The sequence below is a fragment of the Gobio gobio genome (assembly GCF_949357685.1).
Source record: "Gobio gobio genome assembly, chromosome: 13".
NCBI classification, from domain to species: domain Eukaryota; kingdom Metazoa; phylum Chordata; class Actinopteri; order Cypriniformes; family Gobionidae; genus Gobio; species Gobio gobio.
Window position 1 is genome coordinate 23,456,620 of NC_137106.1, and position 23,269 is coordinate 23,479,888.

A 23,269-nucleotide genomic window follows, 5' to 3' on the forward strand; every position below is an offset into this window, starting at 1 on the left:
CACCAGAGCGACTGAAGGATTGCCGTTAAGCAGTATCTCTGGTCGTACATGTGTATGACGTCATTGACACTTTAAAAGACTTTTTAAAGCAAATAAGTGACTCTAAAAAATCTAACACCCAGCAATGTGTAATTTATTTGCATTTCCTTTCGAATACAATATTCAAATTACTAGATAAAAAATTATATCCTGAGAAAAGTGGATTTTTATTGGTATAGCGCCATAGACCTCCATTCATTCTGCACTCGTCCTGTGAGCGCCCTCATATGGAATCAGAGAGGAACTGCAACCAGTTCAGAAGCCGGAAGTTCAGTGAGAGTGAAACTTCTCGCCACATTAGACATTCTCTGGTTATACCGAATTCTGTAGCCGCTGTTGTCACCCTAACAATAACCCCAACTTTATCCTTAAAGGTGCGGTAGGTAATTTCACTCTGGAGCTTTTGAGATGGATGCTGTGGCTTTTTAGGTTAAATACTAGATTCTGCGATCTCTGACCCAGTTCGTTTGCTGGCTTTCATGTCTGCAATACACTGTGTTTTCCACCAACTTGCAACCCAGGGTGTCGAATACTATTGGGTAAATGGGTAGTGGGCGGGATCACACAGACTAAAACAAAAACAGACATTCTGACCCGGAACGCACATTTCAAAGTAGAATAACTGGCAGTAGCATTGTTTTTCGAAGACACAAGTATGTGAACGTATCAGATGGTGGTCTAGTGGGTTAAACCACTGAACTGATACGCATAAGGTTGCTGGTTCGATCCCAGCAGACGCCATCAGTGTGTCCTTGAGCAAGGTACTTTACTCCACGATGCTCCAGGGGGATTGTCCCTGTAATACAGGCACTGTACAGTAACTTTGGATAAAAGCGTCTGCCAAATGCATAAATGTAAATGTAATCATGTTTCCTAAATATCTACAAACATATTATGGTGTTTTTATGCTTTAGTATAGTCAAAAAAAATTACATACAGCACCTTTAACCCTACTGTCACCACACCGCCTACTACGGTCACAGAATTCGATATGTCACAAAATCCATTGTTAAATGGTAAATGGTTAAAAAATCTGAAATTACGGCTCACACTGTGTTGGTTCAGGAAATGTGGCACTATTTTTTTGCCAATCCAAATGAATCCAACACGATTTCAGATTCTGAAAGATTTTAATTTGAACCCTAAACATTGAAATCCAAATCACATGAGCATTAGACATGTATTCCGAACAAAACGGATAACGGGAAAAGGGATAGCTCACCCAAAAAAATTTAATTATTGCATAATTTACTCACTCTCAAGCCATCATTGGTGTATATGACATTCTTCTTTCAGACGAATACAATCGGAGTTACATTAAAAAATGTCCTGGCTAATCCAAGCTTTATAATGGCAGTGAATGGCAGCCCAAAATTTGAAGCTCAAAAAAAGTGTAACCATCCATTATAAAAGTAATCCATATGGCTCCGGGGAGTTAATAAAGGCCTTCTGAAGCAAATCAATGGGTTGTGTAAGACAAATATCCATATTTAAAACTTTATAAAGTAAAATATCTAGCTTCCGCCAGATTGCCTTACGTATTCAATTTACGAAGTGTAACGCCTCTCGCAGTTCAAACTGTTTACGCTATGTCCGATGTTATCGTTGCGCCAGTAACACTTTTTCCGTAATTTGAAAGCAGAAGGCGGTCCACCGAAGGCTAGATATTTTACCTTATAACGTGTTAAATATGGATATTTTTCTTACAAAAACCCATCGGTTGGCATCAGAAAGCCTTTATTAACCCCCCGGATCTGTGTGGATTACTTTTATAATGGATTTTTTAGGCTTCAAATTTTGGGATGCCATTCACTGCCATTATAATGCTTGGAAGAGCCAAGACAACTCCGATTGTACTCTGAAAGAAGAATGTCATATACACTTAGGATAGCTTGAGGGTGAGTAAATCATAGGGTAATTTTCCCTTTCAGTGCATATACAGTGCCCATTCGTAATTGTTCAAAACCAGAGAAAACCACTGCTATAATGTCACCATGCAAGCATAATTGTCGTTTTTGCCTTGATGACATATCTAAAAAGAAAGCTGACATGTCTAAAGAGCTTTGTTTTTTTTAATCAAATATTTAGTAAATATTAAATCTCCTGCACTGACTAGTTCGTAAGAAGCAAGTAAACATACATATCTTCACAAGTGCTTAGGTTTTTTATATATTTATCAGATTATTTCAGGTCTACACCACCCCTTCCAATCAAAATTTATTTTGGAATGAGCTCAAATGAAGTGTTTACATGAAGGCTTTTGGGACAGATTGAGTACTTGTGGACAGAAACAAAGCATTAGTGACTGTCTAGATTGTTTGTTTTTTTTTGTCCATATTTGCAATCATTTCACAGTTGGGAGCACTGCAATTTCAAAATGTACACACAGAACATGAAAGTCTGGTGTTTTCTTAGTACAGAATTGCTTAGCATTTACAAGAAGTTACTGCAGTATACAGGGATAATTTCCCCCACATGCACTCCGATTTATAACCTCACAAAGATTAACATGTATAAAATGTGAAATCTTATTAGACCACAGGGGCGAATTCACTTATTATCTCATTAACATTCTCTTTTACCCCCTGCAGTCAGTAAATGAACAACTGTCTAGTGGTGCCATCACAAAGTGGCACAGGGTCACTTTCTAAAACCTCACTATCCCCCGGTGGTGAAATAACCTTCCAACCTTCTCCTGAACAGCAGAATCCATTATAAACAACTGAAGACACACCTTTTCCGGGAGCGCTTCATTTAATGCACTTATATATGTCTGCTCCTCTCAAGTACTTATGGATATGTGTTATGGTAGCAGTACTTGTATTACATTCTGCCACTGCATTAATTGCTTCTGCTTGTGTTACTCTCATTTGATGCATATGTATAAATGTATTGCAAGACGAATAAATGTTTTTTCAAAATGTTCAACTTATACATTTTCAGATTATTCCGGGAAACGCAAGTATCTTCTGTTGCTTCCAAACGGAAATACTAAATGAAAAAAAAAAAGATATTTAAACAAAATAAGAAAAATTTGGACATCTTCGTCCAAGGCTCTTAATGCATTGTGTTTCATTCTGGAGCAGGAACCTTTTTTAATAGTTGTGTTTGAGTCCCTCAATCGTCCTCAGTGTGAAAAGATGGATCTCAAAATCATAAAGTCACTGTTGGACGTTTTTTTTTTTAAAATAGGCAAACGATGCAGGAAAACTGAAGAATTTGCAGGACGTGGAGGATTTTTCTGAAGCACATTGGGCAGTTTAACTGCTCAGGACAAACAAGGGACTCAAGAACAACCATCACAAAACAAAACAAAAACTGTCGTGGATCATCAAGATAATAACACACATTATTAAAAAAGGGTTAATAAACTTTTGAATGGGGTTGTTTTTAAAAATTTCTCTTTTTAAAAATCTGGCAGTACGTTTTGGGAGTTCATTTTTAGTCCATCTCTGCAAAACGGACTTCAGGATGGACTAAAATGAACTCCCAAAACGTACTGCCAGATTCTGGAAGATGAATTCTTCAAACAGTGGTACTAGAGGATGTGGTGCTGGTCCTTCAAGAGTCACTCTCAACCTATCTGTCCATAAAGCCTATAAAAAAACCTTCATGTATTTTACAACACTTCAGCTTGTGATTCTTATCTAGTGGGGGTCATTTTTTAGGATTCTTTACCTAACTGAAGTCTCTGAGATCCTGACACCTTGCACTTCTGGAGACTCCAGGTCGGTTGCAGCTTTGGAAAATGGTGGCGCTGGAGACTAAAGGGTTCCTGATGGTTTCACCCTTAATTCTTCACCTTAATTCTTAATTCTTTTGCAGTTAACAGGTGTCTTTTCTTCACCACCTGTTTTTGTCAGATCCTGCTGACCCAACGAGCATTTCACTGTCCAATGGTCATGCCTTAACTGCAATGTCTAGTATTGCATTAGTATTGCATCCTTCTCATGGGCATTTAATACTTTTTGACTTTTCAGTCTGAGTTAAATCTCTTTTTTGGCTCAATTTATCTGTAAAAGAAAACATGCCTAATAATTCTGCACACCTGAATATAAGGTGATTTTCATTTCCAGCCTTCATGAACAATTATATATCACTTATACATTATTAAATACTAAATCAATAGTAGTTATTAGGATTACTGTGGTTTGGAATTGGTCAAATGTGCGTGGAAAAATAATATGATCAGAAAATCAACGTGCCTAATAATTCTGCACTCCCTGTACTTTTTTGGCCCACTAATATATAAATATAAATATAAATATAAATATATATATACACATATATTATTTTACTCTTTTTAATTCTCTTTACAACTGTATATTTCTGTTTCTTATGCATCTGTTGATTATTATTTTTGGTTAGGGCTGTGTGACTGGAAGAGATTGGAAAAGGAGAGCAGTGTGCTTCGCTTCATTCCACTTGTGAAGAGTGAGGCATAATTATATTAAGGGCTAATGGTATAAGAAGTCGCTGATAGTGTCGTTACGTGCTAAAGGCATAGGTAAAACGGTAGCAGACAGTGCAAAGAAGTGGGCTCAATAAAGCACTTTTAATTACCACTGTGTATGAAATGTGCTATATAAATAAACTTGTCTTGCCTTGCCAAAGCGACTTACAAATGAGGAGAGCAATAGAAGCAATCAAACCAGCAATAGGGCAACAATATGCAAGTGCTGTGACAAGTCCCAGTTAGTCCACCACAGTACACACAGTGGCCCTCATTTATCAAATGTACACCAAATTTCCAGCGTACACCTGGCGTACACCCAAAACCACGGTGACTTTGAGATTTATCAAAATGGACGTTGGCGTACGGCACACTCAAATCCTACGCCAGCTCAGGAGGTGGTGTACGCACGTTTTGAGTTAGTGCGAAAATGCGCAGAAAACAATTCCTAACACCACAAAACGCACTGACAAAGATATGCTATATTATGACCCACTGTGAAAAAAAACCCAACAACAACATCAACTAAAGCCCTATTCGCATGGGATAAGTAGGCTATTATCTGGGTACCTCGTGTGATTTAGAATACTCCCCCACATCGGAGTTTTGCGTGGCGCAATCGCACGGGATAAGCTGTGATTTTACTCGAATTTACTGACTTATCTCCCGGATATGATGTAAAGACTTGAAAATGTTTTTTCGTTATAGATATAGCTGTATGAAATTATAAACAGTCGTATCGATATCATTTTGTAAAAAGATTTAAGCAATTTTGAGCGTGGCATGGTTGTTGGTGCCAGACAGGCCGATCTGAGTATTTCACAATCTGCTCAGTTACTGGGATTTTCACGCACAACCATTTCTAGGGTTTACAAAGAATGGTGTGAAAAGGGAAAAACATCCAGTATGCAGCAGTCCTGTGGGCGAAAATGCCTTGTTGATGCTAGAGGTCAGAGGAGAATGGGCCGACTGATTCAAGCTGATAGAAGAGCAATTTTGACTGAAATAACCACTCGTTACAACCGAGGTATGCAGCAAAGCATTTGTGAAGCCACAACATGCACAACCTTGAGGCGGATGGGCTACAACAGCAGAAGACCCCACCGGGTACCACTCATCTCCACTACAAATAGAAAAAAAAGAGGCTACAATTTGCACGAGGTCACCAAAATTGGACAGTTGAAGACTGGAAAAATGTTGCCTGGTCTGATGAGTCTCGATATCTGTTGAGACATTCAGATGGTAGAGTCAGAATTTGGCGTAAACAGAATGAGAACATGGATCCATCATGCCTTGTTTCCACTGTGCAGGCTGGTGGTGGTGTAATGGTGTGGGGGATGTTTTCTTGGCACACTTTAGGCCCCTTAGTGCCAATTGGGCATCGTTTAAAATGCCACGGCCTACCTGAGCATTGTTTCTGATCATGTCCATCCCTTTATGACCACCAAGTACCCATCCTCTGATGGCTACTTCCAGCAGGATAATGCACCATGTCACAAAGCTCGAATCATTTCAAATTGGTTTCTTGAACATGACAATGAGTTCACTGTACTAAAATGGCCCCCACAGTCACCAGATCTCAACCCAATAGAGCATCTTTGGGATGTGGTGGAACGGGAGCTTCGTGCCCTGGATGTGCATCCCACAAATCTCCATCAACTGCAAGATGCTATCCTATCAATATGGGCCAACATTTCTAAAGAATGCTTTCAGCACCTTGTTGAATCAAGGCCACGTAGAATTAAGGCAGTTCTGAAGGCGAAAGGGGGTCAAACACAGTATTAGTATGGTGTTCCTAATAATCCGTTAGGTGAGTGTATGTATATATATATATATATATATGAATGAGAGAGAGAGAGAGAATAGTAAGCGTTAGTATTAATGGGTCAAGAGCTGACGAAAAAGATGCATCTTCAGTGGTTTATTGAAAATGGCTAAAGACTTAGCAGCTTTTTTAAACATAAAAAAAAAACACGTAACTGACTCATAACGTGCAGTATCGCACAACCTTCAGAGAGTCCGAACTCGTACAGTGTATGCCTGCCCTTAGGCAGGTAATTTCACCAGCTTGGAACAGTCATGGTACAGGACCGTGAAAGTGATTTTGTGCCTCTTCGGGATGACACCACAAGGCGCCGTTCACTTGCTTCAACAAGTGACAAGGAGGGCACATAAGTCTGAAGTAGTGAGTTTAGGTGTAGGGGAGTAGAGCCAGTAGTTGTTCTGTAGGCAAACATCAGTGCCTTGAATTTGCTGTGAGCGGCAATTGGCAACCAGTGCAATTTGTGATAAGTTTAACTAACATAACAAAATAAATGTAACTACGGTAGTAGGATATGGTCCTTAAAATAATCAGCGAATGGAACTGAATAAAGTAACGAATAACTTCAGGGTTCTGTGATTGTCTGTGCCCAGCAGGTCTCTCTCTGAGCTTTACTGTACCCCGCAGCTCCTCCTGCCTCTAACTGAGCGGCACAAAACCTGTCCATCAGAGTCTGACTGACAGTTGCTGTAGGGGGTGGGTGGGTGGGATCAGCACGGCTACCTTTTAGCGATATCAAGAAGGAATGATACCATGGTGACTGTTGTTAAGGCTCTGTGGTGTTTATGGTACTTGGTGGCAAATGGATGAATAGCATTTTCTAAAACTTCCAGAGAGACATTCACCTGCCTTTATCCTTTCAAAAGACCTTCATTACTCTCTCTTTCTATAACTCTTTAAAGATAAATATCCAGGTGCCCACTGGTGCATTAACTGCCAATGAATGCTCCCAAGTAACTACCAGTAAGATCCTGATGCAGTATGCGAAGATCTTATCAAATGGATTTACATTGGGATTCAAAAGTTTGAGACCACATTTGGCTGATTTCAAACTATTTATTAATAAAACTCCACAGGTTCAAACCTGACGATCATGTTCTCCAGCATGATATGAGAGCCACTTGTGCTTCAACACAAGCAAGAACATCTGATCGTCTGTACAGCGAGTGACATGATCAATGTCACACATTTACTTATTTGATTAGTGACTAAGAAAGAGAATTTTATGTCATGACATTTCTTGATTTCAATTTCTTCAAAATCCTAAAATTTTATTTAGAGGAGAGGTTCTCAACTCTCAGCCCTCAAGGTCCACTTTGCTGCAGAGTTCGGACACCCGGGAGGTCGTAAGCCATTGCACATGTTAAGAGTTAACCTGATAATAACGTCAAAGCAGCTGATACACGGCACTGCTCGGCGAGCCAGTGGAAATCACAAGAGCTTTCACGCTAAACACAGAGACCAGAGACCTGAGCTTTCAATGTTGCTGCTATAGCTTCAGATAGAAAAAAGAAAATAAGACGAGTGTGAAGATGATTTGGTGAAAAGCAGAGAACTACAGCCAAGCCTTTCATTAAAAACAACTATAGAGTATGTGATAGATTTGTGTGTGTCAGTGTATGCGCACACTGTAGGGTTGCAGCCACTGGGCTATAATAATGTTCATAGATCTAGCCTATTTGATGTGGTTGTGTGATTTGGCAATAGGGGAAAACCTACACACTGGTCAAAATTGGAATGACCCAGCTTTCCTTCTGAATTTTTGCCTTAACATGACCAAAAAAACTTTAAAAAGGTTGAAAACTTTTACATTCCCAGAGAGTTTAAAAACACTTTGTCATCAGCTCCGTTTGACTAATCAGTGGTTACAGATAGGGGTGAAAAAAAATCAGACTGATGATTTGTGTAAATGTCTGTTCCATTTGTAGTGTACTATTTCTTGGATTCTCATGCTAAACATGGCCAAAAAAAACACAACAAAAAACGAGTTGGACGTATGACGGAGTATTTCTGTGCCAAATACACTCCTTCAGGATTCGAACAAATTTCGGAAAGTTTTTTTCAGGTATGACCCTGTATCAAGTCATAAAAAATGGAATTCCTTTTATGGTCACTTCTCCTGGATGAGCGCATGCGCACATTGACCAGAGCGAGAGCAAGAGCGTGCCCATCAAAGAGCTTTGTTCGGGTTACAGAAGCCATCGGCAGCGCTGTCATTTTGTTTTTAGACCATGAAATCAACAATTTCACTAAAGAAGTGTGTTTCTGGTTGTAAGGAAAAGATAACCTTGTTCAGCTTTCCAAGCGTTAAGGAAACAGTGGATGCAGTTTGTTTTTCCCGGACCAGCAAAGGAGTTCTGCAAGTGTGTTTGTTTGATCCAGGTCATGAGTCGAAACCGCAGGAGGTGAGTGAGACTGCATCAAATGTCTTGTTGGCAATCGGCACTGTAGCGAGTTAGCTCAAAGGGGAAATATTAATAATTATTCATAACACATTATGATTATTCCTTATGATTAATTATTAATATTTTAATCAGTTAATGAGATTAACTTGATGTAGCTACATTAACATTACAATCAATCAATCAGTTCATCCTGTGAACACTCAGTATTGATTATTAAAGATGAATTGAGAAATCCACTTTCCTTTGAGCCTTTGATATACAAAAGTGAATTGTGATATAAGAATATCCTTTAAGTTTCAGAGCTGAAAACGTCCTTGTTAGTCAAAGAAAAGCTTTTATTGACACCAGGCCCAGAAAACGCTCAATCTCAGAATATGTCGACCATTGAGGTCATAGAATGCAGAAGAGCTGCCTCAAGCCCGCCCACCGACTCGTGGAGCCAAACGGGTCGCGCTACCGAGCAATAAACATGCCGGTTCCAGCTCACGTGTGTAAGACATTGCGCATTTGTTCACTTCATTTCACCGCGGAATAGATTGTAAACAAGATACAGGTCGAGACTGGATTTGCAGACATATTGAGATTAAAACAATGCTGTGCCTTCTATATTGGATCTGACAGGAATGGTGCAACACACTTATGTGAGTAAAACATGTTTTTTTATATGTGTTAGTATTGCATTGTTACAGATCGTTTGATATCTATTGATTACATACCTTAGCACACTGTCAGGCTGGAGAATCCTTTATATGAGGTGTTATTGGTTCATTCGTGATAAGACTCAGGCTTGTAACGTTATGGTCCAGGGCTCGCAAAGCCCAACGTCCCGGGGCTATGTGTTTTTCAGACGGGCTCCCAAAACGTATCACCGGCCTGCCGAAGGGCTTTCTTAAATAGTGAAATAACATTCCTTTCCTGCACGACGGCCATGGCAGAAGCTTCATTTTGTGCTCAGTGACACATTTGTGTGTTGATTTTGATGTTTGTTTTGGATCATTGGCCTGATGGAAGATTTCTAGCAGAGGCCGTCAGGTTTTGATTTTTTATCTGCTGGTATTTACTAGAATCCATGATGCCATTTATCTTAAATAGATGTCTAGGACCTCCAGCAAAAAATAGGCCAAAAACCGTGGGCATGGGGTACTTTTTATCCCTGTTTGCACCAAACCCATCTGGTGACAGATGTCCTTTTCCAGTCAGATTTGTAACATCTTAAGTTGATTGGAACTTCTTAATAATTGCCCTGATGGTGGAAATGGGAGTTTTCAATGCTTTAGCTATTTTCTTACAGCCACTTTCTATTTTGTGAAGCTCAACAATCTTTTGCTGCACATCAGAACTATATTCTTTTGTTTTACCCATTGTGATGAATGATTAAGGGAATTTGGTATTTGCGTTTCCTCATATTTATACTCCTGTGAAACAAGAAGTCATAGCAAAACAATTTCATGTTCCTAGTCACCCTGGTGTGCTAAAAATATACATTTTATGCATAAATAATTTTAAGGGTGCCAATAATTGTGTCTAACGTGTTTTGGAGAAAAACATTTATTTCGTAATGTGAGTTTCCCCCCACTTTCAATTATTTTAATTCAATGAAAGGTTAGAATTTTGCACATTTTTTGAATGAAAGATCAAAAGGATAAACAATGCAGATTTATTTTTACAGCCATCTTTGATCATATTTACCAAGGGTGCCAATAATTCTGATCATGACAGTATATTTTCATTCGATTTAAAATAACATGCAATTAAGTGTCCAAAAACATTACATCCTGCCCCTACTTGAGTACATTTTCTAAAAAGTATATTATTTCTGTAGTAATCTCATTAAAAGTATGCTAAAGTGTGCTTCTTTTTCAAAATGGTATATAAGAGAATGTATACATTTAAATGACCCACCTTGGACAAACACCCTCTTCCAGAAGATTCTACCCACATGGATCCCACCCAGAAATAACAGATTGGACAGAATCAGAAGAGCAGTGGAGAGGGCGGCGATTAGAGCTAGGCCACGCCTCTGCATCCGAGGTGACAGACAACACACCTAGGACGAGAACAAAAGTGCTTGCTCTTATTTATGCAGTGCTTTGTGGCATTATCAAGTGATAATACAACAACTAATTTAATTAAAACACAGAACATTATTTAAAGCCAATACTTAACAGGAGAGAGTTTGTGTGAACTCACAATAGCGTGATGAAGAGGCAGAGAGGAGAAGACGAGTGCGAGAACGTTCTCCACCAAGACCCCAATCCAGTTCAACAGGGCCCAGTACTGCAGGTAGTCATGGCAACCATGCCAGAAACACACAAACCCAAACGCCAGCGCAGTGGAGACAATCTTCCAGAACACACCATGACGTGAGCCGCCCAAAGGCACATATATGTACCTAAAACAAACAAAAACACACATATGAACTACTAAAAAATTGTTTTCTTTTAAGCAAATAAGAGACAATCTTTGACGATTAACAATTAAGAAGTTTTAATATTGAGTAAATTATATTTTCTATCCTTTAAACCCTTAATTCTTTTAAAAAACTTTTTGTATCAAGACATTATTTAATGTTTAAGCAGCCATTTTTATCAGGGGGTGCATTTTCTCTGTCTGGTAGATAAATGTGTGAAAAAAGAGAGAAAGATGATACGCTGTCTGTAAAACTGCTACCGTTCCCCTAATACTAATGACAGCAGCAGAGAGAGAGAATTCTGAACTAAACCCGATCTCACTCTACAGCAGTATAGTAGAGTTTCCATTTCAGGGCTGAGAGAGCGCCAATCTGTTCTAATGAGGCTGTTGGGATAGTGGACGACTTGACTCATCTGTGTGTGTGTGTGTGTGTGTGTGTGTGTGTGTGTGTGTGTGTGTGTGTGTGTGTGTGTGTGTGTGTGTGTGTGTGTGTGTGTGTGTGTGTGTGTGTGTGTGAGTGTGAGAGTGTGAGAGTGTGAGAGTGTGAGAGTGTGAGAGAGAGAGAGAGAAGAGGATAAGATTAGCCCCTGACCACGGCTCCAGCTGACAGCGTGTGTAGAGATCAAGAAAAAAAGATCAACTGTGCTTTATTTTATCTCACTTAATAAATCTCTGCTCCTCAATTTTTATTCTTCAACATTCATGTGTCTGTCTCTCCTCTACAGGACCCCTAATAGGATAGATGGGTTTTTGTGGATTCACTGATACGTTGACTGGACTTACTGTTGGTTTACTGATAAGACTTGTTGTCAATGTCATCTAATACAATCAGCAAGAAGCAACATTTTTCTCTGAATCAGTCTGGTTTTAAAGAAAATATATATATAAACATTCTTTAAAAATTGTGTTGTCGGTTTTATTTTTGTAACCATATACACAATGTGTTGAACAAAATTAATAATTTTATTTAGCAAGGATGCATTCAATATATCAAAGGTTACAGTAAAGATATTTACATTTTACAAAATTAATATTTCAGTTAAATGTTGTTGCTTTTGAGCTTTCTATTTATCAAAATATCTAAAACAAAATAAAAATTTCCACAAAAATATTAAGCAGATCGGTGTGGTGAATACTCCACTCCATTAAGGGGTTGAAGGTACCGGAAGCCATCAGAGGCAGAAGGTGTGGGAATACTCCACTCCATTAAAGGTAGGGTAGGTAGGATTTGGTTAAAAAACTTTTTTTCAAAATTTGTTTAACCTTTCTTTATATATCACTACATAATTAAAATGTTAGTACTCTGAAAAAGAAAATATGAAAATTGAGTGTCTGTAGACCTCTCACGACTGTTTTAAAGACTTAAAGACTTTAAAGATTATTTCCATTCACTCCACCTTCTCCCTTCTGGGCTCTTTCCAAAGCCACGCCCCCAAAACACATGAACGCGCCACGCCGACCACGATCAGCTCAGCTGACGCATTATTTACCTGAGACGAGCGGAGAAGGAGCAGAGTGCATGTAGTGACATCATGTCAGAATCACATGTAATAAAAAATCTAACTTTATCATTATGAATATAAACAAATAAGATGTCTTTTAGTACTCACTCTCAAGCTAGAATAACGACACTGGTAAAGTTCAAAATACACACACAACACAGTGTCTACGACACACACAGATACAAGATAAAAACATCAACATAAACATTGGTAGAGTATATAAAAACAAACCAAGGGCCGAAATAAACGTGCAGGTAAAGTTCCCGGTGAACATGGTAAAAGAGTTTAGACAGAGGGTAGTAGCTAAAGCTAACTTAGTTCTAAAAAAAGTTCCTGGATGCGGTGTACTAGCTTTTACACATGCATTTTGTTATCTAAAGTTACATTTTGCGAAATTCAACACGACAGCGATCAACTTGAGCTAAGCATATTGAGTATTTATCATCTCTACTAATGGCTCGCTAAGTGTATAACATTGTAACTTTATGCTAAGTAATGTTATGTTAGCTATATTAGGCAGCTACGTGTGCTAGTGAGACATGCTTCATGAAAACATAAACCAAAAAAATTTATAATCAAAATGAAAGATTACCTGTCCAGCTGAAATATAGCCTCTTGAACTCAAAAGGGTGCGCCAGGGTTGCCAGGTTTTCACAACAAAATCCGCCCAATTGCTACTCAAAACAAGCCCAAACGTGTTTCTCCGGTAAAAACCCCCATGTTACCCCCGCGTTTGGGGGGTAAAATTTGTGTCTTTTTGTTAGGGCTGCCTGCTAAAATTCGCAAATCCCGGGGCAAAACATCACATAATTGGGGTCGCTTCAACCCGCGGACATGAAAAACAGCCCGCGGCAACAGTGTTTGAAGTAGCCCGACTTGGCAACAGTGGGGTGCGCGCATGTGGGCAGATCCTGTAGCAAAAGCGGCAGTAGCCATGGTAGCGAGAGAGAGTGACAGGCGCCCAAGCCAATCACTTGATTCGGCCCGAACGAAAATAATGCGGGGTTTATTGCAGATTAAAAAGTCTAGAGTCACTCGATTTTTATACTCTCTTTTTCAGAGTACTTAAATTTTAATTATGTATTGAAATATAAAGACAGTTTAAACAAATTTGGACAAAAGTGTTTTAGATCATACTTACCTACCCCACCTTTAAGGGGTTGAAGGTACCGGAAGCCATCAGAGGCAGAAGGTGTGGGAATACTCCACTCCATTAAGGGGTTGAAGGTACCAGAAGCTATCAGAGGCAGAAGGTGTGGGAATACTCCACTCCATTAAGGGGTTGAAGGTACCAGAAGCTATCAGAGGCAGAAGGTGTGGGAATACTCCACTCCATTAAGGGGTTGAAGGTACCAGAAGCTATCAGAGGCAGAAGGTGTGGGAATACTCCACTCCATTAAGGGGTTTGAGGTACCAGAAGCCACCAGAGGCAGAAGGTGTGGGAATACTCCACGCCATTAAGGGGTTGGAGGTACCGGAAGCCATCAGAGGCAGAAGGTGTGGGAATACTCCACTCCATTAAGGGGTTGAAGGTACCAGAAGCTATCAGAGGCAGAAGGTGTGGGAATACTCCACTCCATTAAGGGGTTGGAGGTACTGAAAGCCATCAAAGGCAGACGGTGTGGTGAATACTCCACTCCATTAAGGGGTTTGAGGTACCAGAAGCCACCAGAGGCAGAAGGTGTGGGAATACTCCACGCCATTAAGGGGTTGGAGGTACCGGAAGCCATCAGAGGCAGACAGTGTGGTGAATACTCCACTCCATTAAGGGGTTTGAGGTACCGGAAGCCATCAGAGGCAGACAGTGTGGTGAATACTCCACTCCATTAAGGGGTTGGAGGTACCGGAAGCCATCAGAGGCAGACAGTGTGGTGAATACTCCACTCCATTAAGGGGTTTGAGGTACCGGAAGCCCTCAGAAGCAGACGGTGGGTGAATACTCCACGCCATTAAGGGGTTGGAGGTACCGGAAGCCATCAGAGGCAGACAGTGTGGTGAATACTCCACGCCATTAAGGGGTTTGAGGTACCGGAAGCCATCAGAGGCAGACAGTGTGGTGAATACTCCACTCCATTAAGGGGTTTGAGGTACCGGAAGCCCTCAGAAGCAGACGGTGGGTGAATACTCCACGCCATTAAGGCGTTGGAGGTACCGGAAGCCATCAGAGGCAGAAGGTGTTGGAATAATCCACCCCAATAAAGGGTAGGAAAGTCACTAGGAAGCTGGGAGTTGTTACAAGTGTGTCTCGTGAACCGAAGCTCTCTGATTTTTCCATTTGGGTAGCGGTGCCACAAACTTAATGATTCAGGATTCTCTGTCAGTGAATTTTCCACAGTCAGTGATGGTTTGGGGTGCCATGTCATCTGCTGGTGTTGGTCCACTGTGTTTTCTGAGGTCCAAGGTCAACGCAGCCGTATACCAGGAAGTTTAAGAGCACTTCATGCTTCCTGTTGCTGACCAACTTTATGGAGATGCAGATGTAATTTTCCAACAGGACTTGGCACCTGCACACAGTGCCAAAGCAACCGGTACCTGGTTTAAAGGGTAACTTCAGAGATTTAGCATTAAGCTTTGTATTTAAACTGGGTCATTTATGCAGTAAAAATGTGAAATTATTTTTGAATTTGGTGCTTTCTAGACTGAGAAAAGACAGAAAATGTATTTTTGTCTCATGTGGATGAAAGACAACAACTCCCAGAATGCACTTCCTTCGCTGCCCTACGAGGCCACTCCATACACCGTCGCCTTGATCTTCATAGTAATGCAATCTTTTCGTTCAGTTAGAGAATAAACACTACAATTAAAAACTGAACGTGTCTTTTCAATAAAGTGTGAGTGAGCCAAACGAAAGCCACGTCACAGACGCAGCAGTGTCAGATTTTCTTCATCCCGAAGAGCCGAGGTAACGTTAAGCGCCAGATCCTGTTTTCAGATCGCATATGGAAGCTAAACTATCACAGGAATTCATTGAAAAGTTGAAACACTCACTTTACTCTTCACCGTGCTCCGTTATTATGATGGTCCGTGCGGCCGTCTGTGTCTTAACGTTACATTCTGTGAGTGAGATCTCTCCCCTATGGGCGGGTTTTATTAACATGCGGAATAGCTCTATCTAGTGGCTGTAGTTTTAGCCTCTGGCCAAAAAATCCTCAGATGACGCAAAATGACGATATTTGCGTCATCGGAGGAATTTTTCCAGAAATAAAATGCATAATTTTCTTGTCTCAGGGGGATATGAGGGGGGAAAGTACCATAATTTGAATATACTACCGGGTTTCTACTGAGCCTAATGCTAAATCACTGAAGTAACCCTTTAAGGACCATGGTATTCCTGTTCTTAATTGGCCAGCAAATTCGCCTGACCTTAACCCCATAGAAGATCTACGGGGTACTGTGAAGAGGAAGATGCGATATGCCAGACCCAACAATGCAGAAGAGCTGAAGGCCACTATCAGAGCATCCTGGGCTCTCATAACACCTGAGCAATGCCACAGACTGATCGACTCCATGCCACGCCGCATTGCTGCAGTAATTCAGGCAAAAGGGGACCCAACTAACATTGAGTGCTGTACATGCTCATACTTTTCATGTTCATACTTTTCAGTTGGCCAAGATTTCTAAAAATCCTTTCTTTGTATTGGTCTCAAGTAATATTCTAATTTTCTGAGATACTGAATACTGATTTGGGATTTTCCTTAGTTGTCAGTTATAATCATCAAAATTAAAAGAAATAAACATTTGAAATATATATCAGTCTGTGTGTAATGAATGAATATAATATACAAGTTTCACTTTTTGAATGGAATTAGTGAAATAAATCAATATTTTGATGATATTCTAATTACAGTGAGGAAAATAAGTATTTGAACACCCTGCTATTTTGCAAGTTCTCCCACTTAAAAATCATGGAGGGGTCTGAAATTGTCATCGTATGTGCATGTCCACTGTGAGAGACATAATCTAAAAAAAAATTCAGAAATCACAATGTATGATTTTTTAACTATTTATTTGTATGATACAGCTGCAAAGAAGTATTTGAACACCTGTCTATCAGCTAGAATTCTGACCCTCAAACCCCTGTTAGTCTGCCTTTAAAATGTCCACCTCCACTCCATTTATTATCCTAAATTAGATGCACCTGTTTGAGGTCGTTAGCTGCATAAAGACACCTGTCCACCCCATACAATCAGTAAGAATCCAACTACTAACATGGCCAAGACCAAAGAGCTGTCCAAAGATACTAGAGACAAAATTGTTCACCTCCACAAGGCTGGAAAGGGCTACGGGAAAATGGCCAAGCAGCTTGGTGAAAAAAGGTACACTGTTGGAGCAATCATTAGAAAATGGAAGAAGCTAAACATGACTGTCAATCTCCCTCGGACTGGGGCTCCATGCAAGATCTCACCTCGTGGGGTCTCAATGATCCTAAGAAAGGTGAGAAATCAGCCCAGAACTACACGGGAGGAGCTGGTCAATGACCTGAAAAGAGCTGGGACCACTGTTTCCAAGGTTACTGTTGGTAATACACTAAGACATCATGGTTTGAAATCATGCATGACACGGAAGGTTCCCCTGCTTAAACCAGCACATGTCCAGGCCCGTCTTAAGTTTGCCAATGACCATTTGGATGATCCAGAGGAGTTATGGGAGAAAGTCATGTGGTCAGATGAGACCAAAATAGAACTTTTTGGTCATAATTCCACTAAACGTGTTTGGAGGAAGAAGAAGGATGAGTACCATGCAAAGAACACCATCCCTACTGTGAAGCATGGGGGTGGTAGCATCATGCTTTGGGGGTGTTTTTCTGCACATGGGACAGGGCGACTGCACTGTATTAAGGAGAGGATGACCGGGGCCATGTATTGCGAGATTTTGGGGAACAACCTCCTTCCCTCAGTTAGAGCATTGAAGATGGGTCGAGGCTGGGTCTTCCAACATGACAATGACCCGAAGCACACAGCCAGGATAACCAAGGAGTGGCTCTGTAAGAAGCATATCAAGGTTCTGGCGTGGCCTAGCCAGTCTCCAGACCTAAACCCAATAGAGAATCTTTGGAGGGAGCTCAAACTCTGTGTTTCTCAGCGACAGGCCAGAAACCTGACTGATGTAGAGAAGATCTGTGTGGAGGAGTGGGCCAAAATCCCTCCTGCAGTGTGTGCAAACCTGGTGAAAAACTACAGGAAACGTTTGACCTCTGTAATTACAAACAAAGGCTACTGTACCAAATATTAACATTGATTTTCTCAGGTGTTCAAATACTTATTTGCAGCTGTATCATACAAATAAATAGTTAAAAAATTATACATTGTGATTTCTTAATTTTTTTTTTAGATTATGTCTCTCACAGTGGACATGCACCTACCATGACAATTTCAGACCCCTCCATGATTTCTAAGTGGGAGAACTTGCAAAATAGCAGGGTGTTCAAATACTTATTTTCCTCACTGTATATGACCAGCACCTTAACAGTGCAATTGGTTAGCATTAATGAATGCATTAGAGGCAGAAGGTGTCTGAAAAACTCCTCCCTATTGAGGGGCAGGAGGTCACTAGCAAGCCGGGCTGCTACTAGTGTGTCTCACGAACCAAAAATCTCTGACTGTTCTGTTCATCCTTAGTGTGTGTCAACTGCTACATAAACTAATGTAAATATGTACAGTAAAATAATCTTACAAAAACAGTAAAGCTACAGGCATTGTTCATGGTTAGTTCATGTCAACTAGTGCATTAACTAATGTTAACTAATTGCACTTTTAACATGAATAGATGCATTAATATATGTGTGAGTTAACGTTAACAAAGATTAACTAACGCTGAAACAACCTTATTGTAAAGTTACACCGTGATAGCTTTCAAAAACATTCTTACCAACCTATAACTTTTGAACAGTAGTGAACATAACATTTAGTGAGTCTTATGCTTAAAACAAGTAGTAAACACGTAGCAATTAAATAAATAATGTAAAGATATTTCCCAAAGAGTTTTTGCAACAAAACAAAAAAAACTTTATTCAAGATATATTCTTAAAATATACATTTTAAAATATATATTTCAAGTAAAAGTATCCTTTGTTTTTAAGATGCTTAATGCTTTTACAGAAAAGAACAGCTAAATAAAATAAAAAAATCAAGGTTAGTCTAACATGGGTCATTTTTCCAATTAATAAGTAATATGACTTCCATAAAGCTTTTAGGTAATTTCACACTTAAAAATATTGAAGAGAAAAATGTATTAGTTGAACTTGTGATAGATATGAGAGTAGACTCTGCGCTCACCTCAAATGAGACTTTCATGTTTATATTAACTGACAAAACCAAAAACTTGTGAAGTGTGAAGGCAAACAACACCTCTCTGAGTTTGCACATATCCCAATAAACTTAAATATTCAAGAAGCCTTATCTGCATAGGCCAACTTACATTTTTTATTTACCAACTTAGTGAAGTAACTGCATAGTGGTAGTCAATGACATGCAACCACCCAGCTTCATTTTAAACTTCTGTTCATATGACTGTGAAATTCCCAAAGTTCCACCAATCTTCTCAGAACAGGATTAGGCCTACAGAGAACGCATCTCTCATTGTCTAAAATATCGATGTAAAGACACATATCTAAAAGGTAAGAATATTCTGTTATTCAAATAACATTAATATAATATTCTAAAAAAAGTTTTGACATGACAACTGATTAGACTGGAAGTAGGTTTAAATTGATACCAAACATTTTGCTTTGGTGCGATAACAGCTTCTGGTCCTCGGTATCTTGACTAAATATATACCTTGGAGTCTAAACAGCCTAAACAACACCTAAACAGCCTTCAGTGACTGATGAAACTTGGTATATATAGTACACATAATATATACTGTTTATAGATATTTTAGATATAGATTCTGTTTCACAAATTGCATCAATACATACGGGAAATTCAAACACCAGACTATAATAATAAATAATATAACTTTCCCCAAACTTCACATACAAATGCAACAGATACGCTTTGCCATTGTTGTCTGATAGGCTTTCCATTAATATTTCTACATGAATATGAGATTATATCATTACAGAGCTTTGATGATAATTATGTTCTGCCACATAAAGAGTGTGTAAAACAATCTTTCTTTTGTTAAACATCCCATTTGGACTTGATTTACAAATTAATTACAAAATGAAATAGTTACAATGTCAAATTCAGCCAAATGCACTTAAACACCCACTTAATTATTCACATTACCTCCAAAAATCACACATCCTGAACTGAACACATTATTTTTCAGGCAAGGTAATGAAATCTGCAAAACGATGATATAGTAACATGGTACATTCTTACCATGGTTCTTTTTTATTACAAGACTAGGTATACCACGCAACCCTAGTGGATCAGTTTCTTTGTTAAGCTGCTTTGTAAAGCCCAGGCGTAGATGTTGCCCTGCTGAGAAAAGTGTTTATGGGTGCATTTCATTATGAACAGAAACAAAAAGGTCTCATTCTGGCTCTGTGGCCACAGCAGTATAATCTCAGCCCTCTCTCGCCTTTATATAAGCTCATATGAACGGCATCTGTGATTTGATTGTTGTGAGCACATTTCAATAGACAGGAGATGACACTCAACAGGCTGAAAGCGAGGCGTTCAAGCAGACAATAGCGCGACAGGAGGGGGGCACGGTGTGTGTCTGTGGATGCTTTAAGATCAGCGGTGAGTCACAAGATCCTCTCCCACATCTCCACACTCCAAAACTCGGCTCTTCACAATTACTGCACATTTAAAAGCACATTAAGATCTCTCCAAATGCACTTTGCAACACTCGCTCACACACACATACACACAGCCCACATTCACACTCCAATTATGCAGATCAGCTCTCTCTGCCACAATGCAATCACTACACATTTTACCAGAGAGAGAGAGAGAAAGATGGAGAAGATACGCTCAGAAAGAGATAGAGATGTTTTTGATTTTCGGTTCGCAATGAAAGGATTATTAACCATACTTAAATACTGAACATACTCCAATTCAAACTTAAAATTCCAGCTTGAAAAGTATGGAAGTGCTTAATCTATCAGCATTCTGATTGGTGGGATTCAGGGACCAATGGGATATTTTCCATTTGGGTGGCTGTGGAAACTTAACTTCAACTGCCTAAAGGGCAAGGGGATGGATGTCATATTAACACTCAAAAAGTCAAGTTGATCAAATCAGTAAATTAAATCCTCTAAACCTCTATAATATTCAACAGTCTTGAAGATTAATTTATTGTGAACATTTTGTTGAACATTTATTGTGTAGGGATACAAAATCAAAATTGATTGATACCTATAAAGCAATAATTATTTCATGATATGGCTGATAATTAATACATTTGATACTATTTTGTCTAAATAAATATAAAATAAAACACTAAAAACTTTAATATGTTACAAGTGAATTTAGGCATCAGACATTACATTTCCTGTAGCTGATTTCCTGACCAATAATTTGTGGTTAAGAGCTTTAAATGCTTAGTGTTTAAGCCATTCTTTTTTTTTCCAATGGGCTTGGCCAAATGTTTTTGGCCAGGAATGTGTGTATGTATAAACAGAAAAATAACTAGGGCCCTGTGATAACGGAAAACACATGGACATCTTTTTTATTACTAAAATTGAAATAAGCCATTAAAATGTAATACAGAAAAATTCAATCAGAAAACCAAAAATTTGAGGAATCATACGTAAAAAAAAAAAAATTACAAATACAATATGGATTTATCATGCATCCCTTTTATGGATTTGTGATGCATAGTGCGTGAAGATTTGCTGTGGGTTGTAATGGGCCTGAGTTGGTCTCGGCCATTTACTCATTGTTTTGCAAGAAGCTTCGTAAACAATTTACATCTAGCCAGGACACATAGGGCCCTATCATACACCCAGCGCAATGCGACAGCAGGCCTCCACAAGTGTTTTTTGCTAGTTTCAGCCCATCATTTTCACGTCCAGCGGCACGTTGTTTAAATAGCAAATGCACTCGCGCCCATCTGTGTTCAAGAGCATTGATGGCACGTCGCCAATTTGAGGCATCTGGAAATGACTGCGCCATTGACCAACAAAAATCTTGTCTAAAGTCAATAGTGCAGTATTTTTTCGTGTTATTTAAAGTAGTGATGCACCGAAATGAAAATTCTGGGCCAAAACCGAAGCCGAAAATTTAGGAAGCACTTGGCCGAAAACCGAAACTGAAAATGGCTTCTTTTAAAAACTTATACTAATATATATTTAATGGATCTGAAATGAAATGAAAAAAAATAAAATCACGAATCAAAATTTTATTAAGTTACATAAAACCTAAAATATTTTTAACAATAGTAGATATGAATAATAATACCAAATAATGCTCTTCTTGCGGGCCTTCCGGCATGCACTACCAAACCCTTGCAACTGATCCAGAATGCAGCGGCGAGGTTGGTCTTTGGTGAGCCGAAGAGAGCGCACGTCACGCCTCTCCTCATCAGTCTGCACTGGCTACCAATAGCCGCTCGCATTAAATTCAAGGCACTGGTGCTCGCCTTCAAAACATCCACTGGCTCTGCACCAATATACCTAAACTCGCTCGTTCAGACTTACACACCCTCCAGGAACTTGCGTTCTGCCAGTGAACGACGCCTTGTGGTGCCATACCAGAGAGGCATGAAATCACTGTCACGGACCTTTTCCTGGACCGTTCCGACCTGGTGGAATGACCTGCCTATCTCAATTCGTGCGGCCGAATCTGTAGCCATTTTCAAAAAACGTCTAAAGACACATCTTTTCCAGCAACACCTGACCGATCGAGAATAGCACTTATCATTCTATTCATTGTCTGTCTGTCTAATTTATTTAAAAAAAAAAAAAAAAAAAATTGTATACTTCTGTGCTAGACTAACTGAGACTTGTTACAGCACTTACATATTGCTGATATTGTTGCCCTTTGACTGCTCTAGCTGCTTCTATTGCCCCCATTTGTAAGTCGCTTTGGATAAAAGCGTCTGCTAAATGACTAAATGTAAATGTAATGTAAATATAATATTTTTCTTTAAGTTTTATGTTCCATCAAATACAAATTTTTTTGAGCAATTGTGAGAAAAAAGATCCACAATTATCTGAATAACTGCACACAAAATTACAGAATGGTTCTCATTAAGAACATATGATGCTGCACTGAATAGTCTCTCACTGTCTGTGCTGGTGCTCGGGGCAGATAAATACCTGCGTGCACTCCGCGCAAGCAATGGAAAGCGGCCTTCGTTCGCGCGCCAGTAGTCAAGGGGACTGTGAAACCTAAGCGCTTGCGCACGGATGGGAGGGGCATCATTCATTCTCGGTTTACGTTTTCGGCAGTGTTTTTTATTTCAGCCCGAAAACGTAAAAAACGTGCGTAAACTCTCCTTATTACACACACAGGGACGGGCAGCAGCACACAAACATTTTTAAATATTAAAGATAAAAGGATTCCTCTCTGGAGAAGCGTTTAGTCTTTCTGCTCGCATATTCGACCATGTAAATATCAATCCGCCATGGTACAAGCGCAACTGGCTTTTAAAGGGAATGGGAGATGAGACTGATTTATTGCACGTTACACCCAAAACACACACATGACTCATTAAGAAACTATGTACAACCCTTTTGGAC

General features: G+C 39.5%; 1 protein-coding gene across 5 annotated transcripts in view; it reads right to left on the bottom strand.

Moving 5' to 3' along the window:
* hhat (hedgehog acyltransferase) overlaps positions 1-23,269 on the bottom strand; it is an 82,277-nt gene that overhangs the window by 27,098 nt on the left and 31,910 nt on the right. For 4 of the 5 annotated variants that reach the window (XM_079832993.1, XM_079832991.1, XM_079832990.1 and 1 more), the window contains 2 exons: positions 10,910-11,111; positions 10,622-10,766 (listed from right to left, as the gene is read on the bottom strand). In XM_079832993.1, coding sequence (XP_079689119.1) covers positions 10,622-10,766; positions 10,910-11,111 — 347 coding nt within the window. Of the gene's footprint in view, positions 1-9,709; positions 10,767-10,909; positions 11,112-23,269 lie in introns of those variants that run through there. The other variant, XM_079832989.1, reaches the window with a different exon arrangement.